The sequence below is a fragment of the Coregonus clupeaformis genome, chromosome 20, assembly GCF_020615455.1.
Source record: "Coregonus clupeaformis isolate EN_2021a chromosome 20, ASM2061545v1, whole genome shotgun sequence".
NCBI lineage: Eukaryota > Metazoa > Chordata > Actinopteri > Salmoniformes > Salmonidae > Coregonus > Coregonus clupeaformis.
The window spans coordinates 40,539,104-40,553,155 of record NC_059211.1 but is presented as its reverse complement, the minus strand read 5'-3'; the positions used below and the strand labels follow the sequence as shown (position 1 = coordinate 40,553,155).

At 46.5% G+C, this 14,052-nt stretch overlaps 1 protein-coding gene across 1 annotated transcript in view; it reads right to left on the bottom strand.

Annotated features, from left to right (window-relative positions):
- LOC121533397 (voltage-dependent R-type calcium channel subunit alpha-1E) overlaps positions 1–2,224 on the bottom strand; it is a 98,974-nt gene extending 96,750 nt beyond the window's left edge. The window contains exons 1-2 of the mRNA XM_041839301.1: positions 2,125–2,224; positions 1,078–1,217 (exon numbers count right to left, since the gene is read on the bottom strand). Coding sequence (XP_041695235.1) covers positions 1,078–1,217; positions 2,125–2,217 — 233 coding nt within the window. The 5' untranslated portion in view covers positions 2,218–2,224. The remainder of the gene's footprint in view (positions 1–1,077; positions 1,218–2,124) is intronic.
- Between the last annotated feature and the right edge of the window lie 11,828 nt (positions 2,225–14,052).

The window sequence follows — 14,052 nt, the reverse complement described above, 5'->3', positions numbered from 1 at the left end:
AAAACATACTTTGATTCTAACAGCTAGTACTGTACATACGCTCCAACATCAGGTCAATTTACATTTTTACTGACCATAATAGAGTGTTGGTTTATTGCTCTGGTTATTCTGAAAATAACTCATAGGACTTGTTCATAGGACATATAGTGTGTTACAAATTCATTCTGAGTTACAAGCCTTTTGTTAGATATGCCAAAATGAGCTCCACAGCCCCAGTCTGACACCCCTCTCCCACCACCTCATCCCTCTCTCCTCTCCTCCTTTTCCTCTCTCCCTTTCAGCAGAGAGCGGGGCCTCATTCAGCACTGTGAGCCTGCGCTCATTAATAATGAAAAGCAGAGAAACAAGTACAATTCTGTAAGAATCTTGCTACCCGTTGTACTTTTGCACTATGGAATAGATTAATATTTCATCTGTGAGCGTATGTGTATGTCTATTTGTTCGTAACAGGCAGCGCTGTTACGAACATAAACTGTCTTTGTCCATACCTTAGCCTCTCAAGAGAATCCCTTACCCCTTTTAGATATTGGATTGTAAACCAAAGGCTACTCTGTAAATAACCTGCAGTAACCTTTCTATTGACCACTGCAATCATTTGCTCCAGGAGTCGAGACAGTTGCAAATTCATTCCTTTCCATTGTGTGTAAAAGGTGAACCGCATTCTTGTGTGTTATTTTAGTGGAAGACACCAAGAGCCCTAAAGCTATGCCTCCGCATGATCGGATTATTCCACGGACAGTGTTTTGTGCTTGGCATCAGAACTGAGAAGATGTGCCACGATATTTGCCTCAGAAATTAATTCAACTCCTTCCAGGAAATTAACAACAGATAACCATCCATCTGATAAAGTCTAATACATATCAAATAGTCCATTAAACACACCAGTAATATTGACGAACATTCAATAAAAACCTTTCAGAAATCAATATTATGAAATAGGCTAGTGCAAGTGCAATACAACTGTCTTATTTGAGCAAGCAGCCTTGAACAGGGTGTTAAAACAGGATGATGTTATACAGCAGTGGTAGTTAACAGTTCTGTAGTGTTTCAGGTCACTGAGACAGCCAGGCTACTCACCCACTCAGAACCACGATGAAGTCCATGACGTTCCAGCCGTTCCTCAAGTAGGAGCCTTTATGGAATACAAATCCCAACGCCACCACCTTAATCCCAGCTTCAAAGCAGAACATCCCAATGAAGTAAGGCTCTGTCTTTTCCTGTGAATTAAAAACGGACACATCAGACAAATACAGCACAAAATGGTCACGTCAATATAAAAGGTTACAGAACAGAGGCTTATACAATAACAGTATTGTGTGTGTGAACACATTTATCACACTTTAGGTTCATGTAAAAACAGAAATCTTTTGAAAAATAAATGCACATATTATGACCCTATTGAATGTACTGTGGGTACTACATAACAAGCAATCATTTTCTAACCATTGCTGTCTTGCCCTTTCCAATAGCTTCTCTCAAACCGTTACACATGCTCAGGAAAGGATTAATTAAATTTTTCTCTCAGCAGGTAGGTAAGCACTCTCATGTGCTCAGATGCACTTAGCATGATAATATACAGTAAACAAGTATTTTTGCGTCATACCCGTGGCATATTGTCTGATATACACATGGCTGAAAAGCTATTTCAGCCAATCAGCATCCAGGACCCAAACTACCCGGTTTATAATAAATGTCACAGTAGTAGACAGTTATTTGTACTATTCTGTGTTGGGCATTCAAAGACAGTAGGGAACTGAGAGGATAGAGCCCAGTTTGGACCTCTATGCCATGGTTTAATGGGTATACTGAATTCAGAATTCATTAATAAACAATGCAGCAACACCACACAGTAACTCAGAAAAATGTGACATGCCTTCCACAAAATACTCATTTCCAAGCTAACAATGTACTGTAAAGAAATAAAACAAGATTTAGTGTTCTCGTTTTTCTGCAACTATCCACTTCATCTTTGGAGAACATTTCAGGTTTTAAATAAATATCAAGCTTCATGAATAAGAAATTGGGAGGTAATTTGTGTTTTTTAAATAAGCTTCCGTAAGGTTAGAGAATTCCACTGATGATAACTGACTAAAGACACAGTGTATTAGTAGATGGTTGACTCACCAGTCTCTTGGACATGGGGGTCTTGTCCTCTCCAGGCAGGTGCTGCTCCAAAGCCAGTACGATACAGTTGGCGATGATGGTGGCTAGGATCATGTACTCAAACGGAGTGAAGCAACAAGTTAAGGAAGAATACTTTGTCACAATATACATAAACCCTGTTCTTCTATCTAATTTCAAAGTCACAGTTTTACAAATACAGTAACCTCTGATATTCAAAAACATAATGCAGTATTTCTGTCCCACCATGAGAGATATATATCATAGAGTGCTGAGGCCTAATAATCCCCATACAGAATGACAAGGATGACAGTATCATCAGCCCTATCTAAAACACCACCCTCCTAAGACATCTGATGACAATCCCTCTCATTGATTAAATGTCAGGATGCATCTATTCTTCTGACTTCTCCGTTGGCAGGCACACCAGTGTGAATCCAGCCTGTTGCTGAGCACCTGGCAGAGTGCTTCTGCCTCCTCCTCTCCTCCTCTCCTCCTCTCCTCCTCTCCTCCTCTCCTCCTCTCCTCCTCTCCTCCATACAGCTGGCTGGCACACAGAGGCCCTGCCTGTCAGCTCCTCACAATGCCCTGAGGCTGTCCAACCATCCAGCCAGCCAGCCATGGAGATGGGCAGGAGACTTCTGTACACAGTAGCTGGGGAAGGTAGAGGAGACGGGCCATAACCCTGAAAACTGCAGGAGAGCTGGAGGAGAGGCGAGTATGGGCGCACAGGGGATGAGTGGGAAGAACAGAGTCTGATCCTACAAATAAGGGCAATTTACTACAAGCTTACAACTTGTACCAAGGGACCCCTGGTGGTTGGAGGTTTAAATGCGGCACAGGGATGAAACCAAGGATGTGTATTTCTCTAATTTTGTGCGTGGGCACTGGATTTCTTTTGGCTGTGTGGAAAAAAGAGGTAGAGAATGAGGGAGCCTAAATCTCCTCAGTGGAGAGAGAGAGAGGGAGAGAAGGAGAGAGGGTGGAAGAGAAAGAGATCAATGCAAACAGAGCTGGCTGCTGGAGCTGCTGCCTGGAGGGTCACACAGGGATGCCCCTCATCATCTGAGCATTGAAGAACTAAATAAACAGAAGCTCACATACAGTCACACATACTTCCTGGCCTGCACTAATGGGAGCACTGAGCAAGCTATATTCAACCAGGACTTATAGAAAACTGTGCTAGCTGTTGCTGTCTCACAAAATGGGACACAACCTCCCATGATTCTCTCTGTCATGGGAGAGAATCATGGGAGAGAGAATCAGCACAACCACACCCTACCTCCATCCCCTCAGACGCAAGAGCACTGACACTGCACTCAGCGAGAGAGGGGAGGAGAGAAGAGAGAGATAGAGAGAGAGAGAGGTATCCACGGCAACAGGCTCCTCTCGGCCAAAAGTCAGCACTCACATTTAATGGGCGGCAGTCAGAGTTATTGCGACTCCCCACATGTTGCAACCGCCCTCCTGATGATCAAAACCTGCTGTTTTCATTTCATTTGCGTATAAAATCTATTCTCCACTCAGTCATTTACACAATATATTAAATACATACACAAAGCCATGTGTTTTTATATCATCCAATGAGAGAAGTGTGATTTCTCCAGGGACAGGTGTATCTACAGTATCATCTTATAATTGGCCTATATTGAGGAGGCATGGGGCTGCGGAGAAACTTCTAGGTTTTTTTTATCCCAATATGTATAATTCAGTTTTATCATTCATGAAATGCCTTCTGAGGAAACTGTGTCATTTATCCACAAAGGGGCATTGTAATGAGGGCTTGTGGGGATGTGTGAGTCACATTGACAAGTTTGCGCTGGCTCCCGCTTCTCAAACAGGTTAAAAATAGCAGTGGAGATGGAATGTGATTCAGGGTGCATCTGTGCACATGTTTTTAGATTGGATTCAAACCTTATTACACACATGGTGGAAAACAATGAATCACTGTGACTGAGTCTGGGTTACTGAAGAGAGGGGAACATGTGTATGATGTAGATATTACATGATTTTAAACAAACATGAGAAAAAGCCAAATAGTGCTTGTAGATGGATTATAATAGTAAACAAAGACATTCAAACACAACAGGTGGCCTTTAGAAAAACTGTTGAAGTACATTTCTGATTGAAAAGATATTACCATTATCTTATAAATGTCAGGGTTACTGGATTGATGGAAGGCAACTTGTTGAGAGAATTAGATCTAGAATAGCAAGGCTGTCTTAAGAAATTAGATAATATCATATTGATTGATCGCAATAAAATAAAGCATAGATCAACCAAGAATATAGGAACCAAGAGAAAATGCAAATGTAGTGATGTGCCAATGCCAGATCAGTTGTGATTTGCATGTCTTGCTGCTGTCAGTGATAGTGATGCTAAAGGTAGGGTGTGGCTACAGAGGGTGGTGTCAGCTCCACGCCCCTCAGACCTCCTCTGCCATGGGCAGGATCAATTATTAAAGGAGTATCTACACCCCGGGGCACTTCCTGTAGCAGCCTCCCAGCGGGCATCAGACAGGGAGAGCAGCTGCTCGTCCTCCCCATGCCACCTGCACCAGAGTGGGCCACGTGTTTCATTAGGCCTGCCTGGCTCCTCCACCCAGCCCCTGCCAGCCTCCACATCGACCCTGACACAACCCTGCTGCTCCTGCATCACGCCAGTTACGGAAGCCTGAAAATAAACCCCTCATCAATCACTGGTTTTAATTGAGCACTCAAAAATAAAGAACTGCTAATACCAGGGAGCATGTTGTTTTGCACACAACTATGACCTTTTGATAAGTCATGCAGAGAGAACTGATTGTGTGTGAGTGTGTGTGTGTGTACATGCGTGTGCATGGGTCAGGTGTGTGGGTGTGAGCAAGTGAGGATGTCTTACAAGGTTCATGGTGGATATTTGCCAGTGCTCTCTAAATGCTAAAGCTCAAGCTTACCAACATCAGCTTGTGCTGTGCCACATCATGATAGGAAACTACTCTGAATGAGATCATCAGTTACAGTTCTAATCACTTTATACCACATGATACAGCAAACTGATCAGACGTCATTAGATGTAATGTTTGTTAATTAAATTGTCAAAGTCAATTAAATTATATGATACACTCCCCACACAATGACACATTAACCTTGGGGTTAGTTTCTGCAATTTCCACCCAACAAAACAGCAAGATAGCCACAAACTGCAGAGAACCAGTCAGGAACTGCATAAACAATGATATGCTTGCAGTCACAATAATATATGGATTGAACTCCTCCTCCCATGTTGGCTACCCTCACCACATACTACAATCTCATTTGATGTGTTCAATGGGTTCAATGCTGAATTAATAATTGGAAATCAGACCACAAATATGGGACTACTGTGCTATAACAGTCTATCAGAAAGCCATTCAGCTAGGCAGGACAATAACAACACAACTGGGACACCTGTTGTACTGTAGATTAACAATAGCTGACCAACACAAGGGCATTGTGTTGCTTCCTTTTCACTAAGAGATGGCCATCCATTTGGTTTGGTGTGGTGCCAAGTCATTTCCAAGCTATTAGTGACCCTCTCCACTTTCCATCCCTCCATCTCGCCATCTCCTCTCCTCAGTGACATGTGGAAATGTGTTGATATTCCTCAAATCTACAGCCAGGGATCATCACGCTCAACAACACCTGCATCTTGTTGACTGAAAAAGTTGCATGGAGGAGAATGGAGGTCTACGTGTGTAATTCTCTTTCCACTGACTGACATGTGAGTCACGCTCTCCCACTGAGAGACAACGTCAAAGACAACCACGCATGTTAAGCCTTACATACTCTACAGCAGTCTTCCAATGATAACACACTTTATTTTGTTCATGCATGTTTTGATCATCATACATACCTTAACATCTGATGCAGATTCTCTATGATGTCTTGAAAAATGCTTAGACCATATCATATTATTTTCATAGTAAAATCAACCATTGAAAATAACCTTAGAATAGTGGAAAAGGGTGGCATTAAATGATATTCAAGAGCGCCTTTGGATATTGATCCAATTTTGGTAAATCAATTTATCTCAACACAGTGAATTAACCATAAAATGATGGCGAGACCAGAGGGAGAGGGGTGGTAAAGAAGCCCATCAGCTATAATTTCAAACGTAAATGTAGAATTACAAGCAATCTGGAATCCGCTGATAATAAAGATCTATACCCAGAGCTGTATTGCTACAATAACTACAACTGAGTAAAACAGTGTCCAACTAACAAGACTTCAGTCACAAACACTTAATTATGGCAGTTGATCATTCCTGGCAGTCAATGACAGTGCCAGACCTGTCCTGCAGCCTGCTGCCTGCCTCTATGACAGCCTGTCCTGTCGTGCTCCATCATGTTAATTCACCACCAGATGACTGAGGCTTGAATCCCAACAGGTTAACAAGGGCTGTGTTAGTAGCACCACAAAGAGGGGCCACTGACAGCATTATACTGTTGTCTGTGCTCTGCCCAGACACATCTCTTGACTCTGACTCATCACATGCATTTCCATTTGGTTGTATCCTTTTATTCCATTGGGGATATCAATACCTGTAGGACTATTGATCAATGACACACAGCAGAACCATAAAGTCTATCCCTGTGGAAATCGCACCATGAACAGCACTTTTACTCAGTGGGAAGTTATCATGGTTTAAAACATGTCTGCCTTAACCTTGAGTGGATTGTGAGTGGTCAGTGAAGTGGACCTGTTAGGTGTTACATGTTGGAACTCAATTTGTAAAAAGATGGTACTATAGGTAAAATATTTGTATTCACCTAATTTTGAGTGGAATAAAACCTTTTTACAACCACTGCTGGTGCTGTCCATGGTGCTGAATTCTACTGTTCACGGTATTAATTTTTATAAGAGAAACGTTAACACAATAGATAGACAATTCAATATAGTTAAGAACCTTTGTCGAATGTGTGTGTGTTTACACTTAAATACAAAGGATATGGCCACTCTATGACCTTCTTTGCATACTTCCGAACAATGTTGTCCTCTCCGAAAATGAAGAGTGATCTATTGACGGTGAAACAGTTCTGTCTGACAGGGATGGGGTTGTACAGGGCCATGGTGCGGGCTCTCTGCGCCTTGGTCTGTTTGAAGGCTGGGGACACTCCGCCACCTGTAGACACAGCCTGTCCCTCCCGGGTCCTGTTGCGCTCAGAGCCCCCATCCCCGGAGCCCAACAAGCCGGGGACGTCGTCTCCGAACCGGGCCATTCTGCGAGGAGCAAGGAAAACAGAATAGAGGGGGAAAGGGTTAGCCCCTGGGAAGCAGGGCGGGGTAGGTTACAGCAAGCGATCTGACAGAAAAAAATACTTATTTTAGTCCATCATATTGTCCGTAGCCAAGGCAACAAGTGATGATAAATAATCAAATCCCCATGTGGAGTTGTTCACAAATAAATATTCCTCAGTTTTAAAGTTCACAGTTTGAATGCAAGCCTTGACTTCTTTGACCGTGGGCTATAGCACTTATTGTGAATAAAAGTCGACGCACATCGAGTGGGTAGGTTAAAAAGCAACACAACAATTGTCCGCATAAAATTCAAACCCAATAACCAAAAAAAAAAAAAAAAGAATGTATCATTCGAGACTCAAAATGTCAAATGTAACTTCAATCTATTCACTAAAACAAATATTAATAAGATCCATTGTGGAGGGTCCATCCAGATCCCTCCGCAACTGTTCTCAACACAAAAGCCACGGTAAGTCACGTCTCCCGAAGGTTTGTCCTCATGAGAGATAAGAACAAGAGCATTTTGTACGGGTCCATGGATAAACCGACATCCCTGTCCTCACCCTTTCCTCTTCTCTTGCACATCTGCCATAAACATATTCCCACTGCAAAAAATGAAGCACCGAGCAAACTTTTTGCCTTTTCAAAAATCTTGCTTCGCTTTTCGTTGCCACAAGGACCCCGCAACTTCTCAATGAGTTGATGGCATGCGATTATGCGCAACAAGATAAACTGGAAGTCACAAAGGTACAAGGTACAGGCACCATGCCCGCGCAGTTTTTTTAGGGGGCTTCTCCGCAATGAGGTGTCAACTGGTTATGCAAAGCACGAGGCTCTAGGGCTACATTATGCACAGAAATGCGTCTCTATATGCTTTGCCTTGTTTTTGCCTTTTATATCCAGTCCATACATTTCAGATAGGCTATGTGCCTCAAATTCAATACCATGAGAACAAAACAATATTTCTTATAGCCATGATAATAATTCAAAAGGTTATTAATAATTGTTGTATTAGCAGCCCTTAAATTAGGCCTATACAGCCTAGAAATAAAGGGTATTTAATGCAAGTTACATTAATGCATAGCCTATAGATTTAATGTAAATATTATGCAGATAAAAACTTTCATAATGTGGAAGTCAACGCACCAAAATGTGGAGCAAACACCTACTAGAAATGTATTACAGGGGAGGCGTGAGATATTTTCAGAGTAGGTTCTCCACTATGAGACAGTCTGCGCGAAGATTAAAGGTAATTGCTCGGTGAAAGTCACTGTTTCAGGGCATGATCTCCTAGTGAGTGGGAGTATTGCTGCAGCTGTGTGTTCTGAACGGAAAATGGATGTGTGGAGTGCGCACAAGACGGGAGGCTGCTAGCATATTTCACAGAAACAATGGCAGATTCCCATGTTCCAAAAAAACTCAAGTATCACACATTAAATGTGGATACAATATCTATGAACTATTTAATTTATATTTTGATGTGTGGCGTAAACAGGCAGTCTTATTCCAAACAAACATTGAAACTCTTTGAAAGCCAAGAAAAAACCTTCAAATATTGCATACTGAGAAGGGAAATTAAGCTAAAACTTGCTAGACTAACCCACAGAAACCCGTGTGCTAGGACTGTGAAATCATTATGCATGGTCATATAATTTCTTAAACTGAGAGATTAAAATGATGATGATGTGGGCCAAAAGGTAAGAGGCTAATAAGCATATTTGCAGAGTTAAACTAGCACAGTGAGACCAATAGGCTCTGGTAGAATTAATGATTATGACTAGGGCAGTGATCCAGTAACCGACCCAGTATCATCTCATATCAAGGTCATTAAAAAGACAGCTGCAGAGCATGGAGGGCAGAAATAGAACAAGTGGGAAATCATGCTTTACTTTGTCCAAGGTAAAGAGTGACATTGTGAAGCTAGATTGATATTTCTTTAAAGCCAAAATCCACAAGGAAAATGGAAAATATATCTTTTGTCCATCAAATGTGTAATTTGTAAGTCGCTCTGGATAAGAGCGTCTGCTAAATGACGTAAATGTAAATGTAAATGTAAATGTAGTGCAAATACACTGAGTATACAAAACATTAGGAACACCTGCTCTTTCCATGACAGACTGACCAGGTGAATCCAGGTGAAAGCTATGATCCCTTATTGAGGTCACTTGTTAAATCCACTTCAATCATTGTAGATGAAGGGGAGGAGACAGGTTAAAGATTGATTTGTATGCCTTTAGACAATTGAAACATGGATTGTGTATGTGTGCCATTCAGAGAGTGAATGGGCAAGACAAAAGATTGAAGTGCCTTTGAACGGGTTATGGTAGTAGGTGCCTGGCGCACCGGTTTGAGTGTGTCAAGAACTGCAGCGCTGCTGGGTTTTTCACACTCAACAGTTTTCCATGTGTATCAGGAATGGTCCACCACCCAAAGAACATCCAGCCAACTTGACAACTGTGGGAAGCATTGGAGTCAACATGGGCCAGCATCCGTGTGGAACGCTTTCGACACCTTGTAGAGTCCAAGCCCCGACAAATTGAGGCTGTTCTGAGGGCAAAAGGGGGTGCAACTCAATATTAGAAAGGTGTTCCTAATGTTCCTAAAGACACATTGGATGTGTGTTATCTGTTCTATGTGATTGGTTTTAAATATTGGTCCTGACATATCCATTAGTTAAGATCAAAGGATCACAAACCTACAGCTACAGAACAAATTCATAGACATGAGACCATTCAGAGAATGAAAGCACCTGTCACTGAGGTTTAAAACTGGTTCTTCTCTCAAACCTGATTATGAGACTGATGTTTGTCTAGATAAGTCTTGAAATAAACAAGTCTCTGTTAGGGACAGAACCTTGCAGATCCTGACGCTGACAGGCTCTGTGAATAGAATAGACCTGCTCTATAAATAAGGTATTCTCAGTATAACCACAGAGCTCTCCTAACACAAAGGCCCCAGCCTCCCCAAGCTGTCAAAGCCTTCTCTGAAAGGCCAATTACTAAATAAAACGCCAAAGTACGTCTCTGTAGAAACAAAAGTGCACCAGGGTGGGGAACAAGTAAACAGGACTGCCTGTGTGTGTGTGTGTGTGTGTGTGTGTGCGCGCGAGCGTGTCTATGAGCATGTGTGTTTGTACAACATGTCAACACATTTTCATAATGTACTGAATGCATGTGATGAAAAGCATGGGACACACTTCAATAACACAAAATCGAAGAAAAAAAAAAGCTCAGACACTGGCTTGAACATATTGTCATGAGATGGTAGCATTAAAGTATCAAACACACTTTTCCAACTGATCTATACACTCTCAAAACAACTTTCAAACTGTTGCCTTTGGAGTTGATAAGGAAATGTTAAATTTGACTTTGTGAGCCAAGCAGCTCCGTTAGACATGAAGAGAGAGAGTATCACCCCAGACGAGTCGGGCCAGTGTCAGGATACCTGATGTTAATCATCTCCAGGTGGATCAAAGTTATGATTAAGCGCAACCGTCTCTGCTTCCCTACGTAAGCCCTTTTAATTAAATAAGCTAGCCAAGGAGTATCAGCATGAAAGATTTCGCCGCTACTGCATAATGCTGCATCCTTGTCATCTTGTAACACTCTGGCTCTATGGACGTTTATATTGAGCCAGGGTTGTTCATTTTCTTGTGTTGGGTGTATTTCATTTGGTGGTGTTGGGGATGGGTGAGTTTCATTTTGTTTGTGTCATGTGGTGATTGGTCGATGACTCCCAATCAGAGGTAACGAGTGTCAGCTGTCGGCTCGTTATCTCTGATTGGGAGCCCTATATATTCTGTGTGTTTTCTCCTTTGTTTTGTGGGTTATTGTTTCTGTGTTGCTGTTAGTGCGTTTCAGTATTTGAACTTCACGTTTCGTCATTTGTTGTTTTCTTCGTGGTTGCTTTAAGTTATTAAATTCATCATGTTCACTCGCAACGCTGCGCATTGGTCTCCTCCTTCAGACGATCGTGACAGAATAACCCACCACAAAAGGACCAAGCAGCGTAACAAGCGGCAACAGGACCTACCTACACAGGAGTTATGGACGCCTCCTAAGGTCGGGACATGGGAAGAGTTATTGGACGGAAAGGATCCTTGGGCACAACCGGGAGAATATCGCCTCCCTCGTGAAGAGCTGGAGGCAGCCAAAGCCGAGAGGAGGTGGTACGAGGAGGCAGCGCGAAGGCGAGGCTGGAAGCCCGTGGAAGAGAGGCAACCCCAAGAAATTTTTGGGGGGCACATGGCTTGGGCAGCTGGGCAGCAGGAGGCTGCCACAGGGAGAAAAGGAGAGAAGGCTAACGGAGTACGGGAGCCATTGGCGAGTGGAAGGAGGGAAGTTGTTGTGGCACGGCATGAGAGACTGAAGTGTGTTCCCAGTCTGGTCCGGTCCGTTCTTGATCCCCAGTTAAGGCCAGTGGTGGGTGTTCCCGGTACGGACCGGTCTGTTCCTACTCCACGCACCAGGTCCACGATGTGCGTCGCCAGCCGGCCAGAGTCTGCCGTCTGCCCTAGGGCGTCTGAACTGCCCGTCTGCCAAGCGCTGCATAAGCCGCCCGTCTGTACTGAGCCTGCAAAGCCGTCCGTCTGCCATGAGCCTTCAGAGCCGTCCGCCAGACAGAATCATACACCTGCTATGGAATCAGCAGGAGCCGACGCAGCCTATGCTGGACTGGAGGCTCGGGTTCGTGACCGGCAGGAGCGGCTCATGCGGATGGGAGCCGTCCTGCTGGAGGTGATGACTGCAATCCGAGGCTGGGGTCCGCCTCCACCGCTAGCCGCCCAGTCAGCACCATCAGCCAGCCATGAGCAGCCAGATCCGTCAGCCAGCCATGAGCAGCCAGATCCGTCAGCCAGCCATGAGCAGCCAGACCCGTCAGCCAGCCACGAGCAACCAGATCCGTCAGCCAGCCATGAGCAGCCAGATCCGTCAGCCAGCCACGAGCAGCCAGATCCGTCAGCCAGCCACGAGCAGCCAGATCCGTCAGCCAGCCACGAGCAGCCAGATCCGTCAGCCAGCCATGAGCAGCCAGATCCGTCAGCCAGCCATGAGCAGCCAGATCCGTCAGCCAGCCACGAGCAGCCAGATCCGTCAGCCAGCCATGAGCAGCCAGATCCGTCAGCCAGCCATGAGCAGCCAGATCCGTCAGCCAGCCACGAGCAGCCAGATCCGTCAGCCAGCCACGAGCAGCCAGATCCGTCAGCCAGCCATGAGCAGCCAGATCCGTCAGCCAGCCATGAGCAGCCAGATCCGTCAGCCAGCCATGAGCAGCCAGATCCGTCAGCCAGCCATGAGCAGCCAGATCCGTCAGCCAGCCATGAGCAGCCAGATCCGTCAGCCAGCCAGGATTCGCCAGAGCCGTCGAGCCAGGATCCGCCAGAGCCGTCCAGACAGGATCAGCCAGAGCCTTCCGCCAGACAGGATCAGCCAGAGCCTTCCGCCAGACAGGATCAGCCAGAGCCTTCCGCCAGACAGGATCAGCCAGAGCCTTCCGCCAGACAGGATCCGCCAGAGCCTTCCGCCAGACAGGATCCGCCAGAGCCGTTCAGCCAGGATCCGCCAGAGCCGTCCAGCCAGGATCCGCCAGAGCCGTCCAGCCAGGATCCGCCAGAGCCGTCCAGCCAGGATCCGCCAGAGCCGTCCAGCCAGGATCCGCCAGAGCCGTTCAGCCAGGATCCGCCAGAGCCGTTCAGCCAGGATCCGCCAGAGCCGTCCCAGCCAGGATCCGCCAGAGCCGTCCAGCCCGGGATCCGCCAGAGCCGTCCAGCCAGGATCCGCCAGAGCCGTCCAGCCAGGATCCGCCAGAGCCGTCCAGCCAGGATCCGCCAGAGCCGTCCAGCCAGGATCCGCCAGAGCCGTCCAGCCAGGATCCGCCAGAGCCGTCCAGCCCGGGATCCGCCAGAGCCGTCCCGCCAGGATCCGCCAGAGACGTCCCGCCAGGATCCGCCAGAGACGTCCAGCCAGGATCCGCCAGAGCCGTCCAGCCAGGATCCGCCAGAGCCGTCCCCGCCAGGATCCGCCAGAGCCGTCCAGCCTGGATCCGCCAGAGCCGTCCCGCCAGGATCCGCCAGAGACGTCCCGCCAGGATCCGCCAGAGACGTCCCGCCAGGATCCGCCAGAGCCGTCCCCGCCAGGATCCGCCAGAGCCGTCCCGCCAGGATCCGCCAGAGCCAGCCAGCCAGGATCCGCCATCTAGTCAGGTGCTGCCCCTGAGCCCGGTGCTGCCCCTTAGCCCGGTGCTGCCCCTTAGCCCGGTGCTGCCCCTTAGTCCGGTGCCGCCCCTTAGCCCGGTGCCGCCCTTAGCCCGGTGCTGCCCCTTAGTCCGGTGCTGCCCCTTAGTCCGGTGCTGCCTTTTAGCCCGGTGCTGCCCCTTAGCCCGGTGCTGCCCCTTAGTCCTGTACTGCCCTTTAGTCCGGTACTGCCCCGTAGTCCGGTGCTGCCCCTTGTCCCGGTGCTGCCCCTTATCTCGGTGCTGCCCCTTATCCCGGTGCTGCCCCTTAGGCCGATGCTGCCCCTTAGTCCGGGGTTGCCCCTTAGTCCAGGTGGGGTTAGGTGGAGGGTGGTCATTGGGAGGAGGCTACCGAAGCAGGTTGTGACTGTGGTGGGGTGGGGATCACGACCGGGGCCAGAGCCGCCACCATGGACAGACGCCCACCCAGACCCTCCCCTAG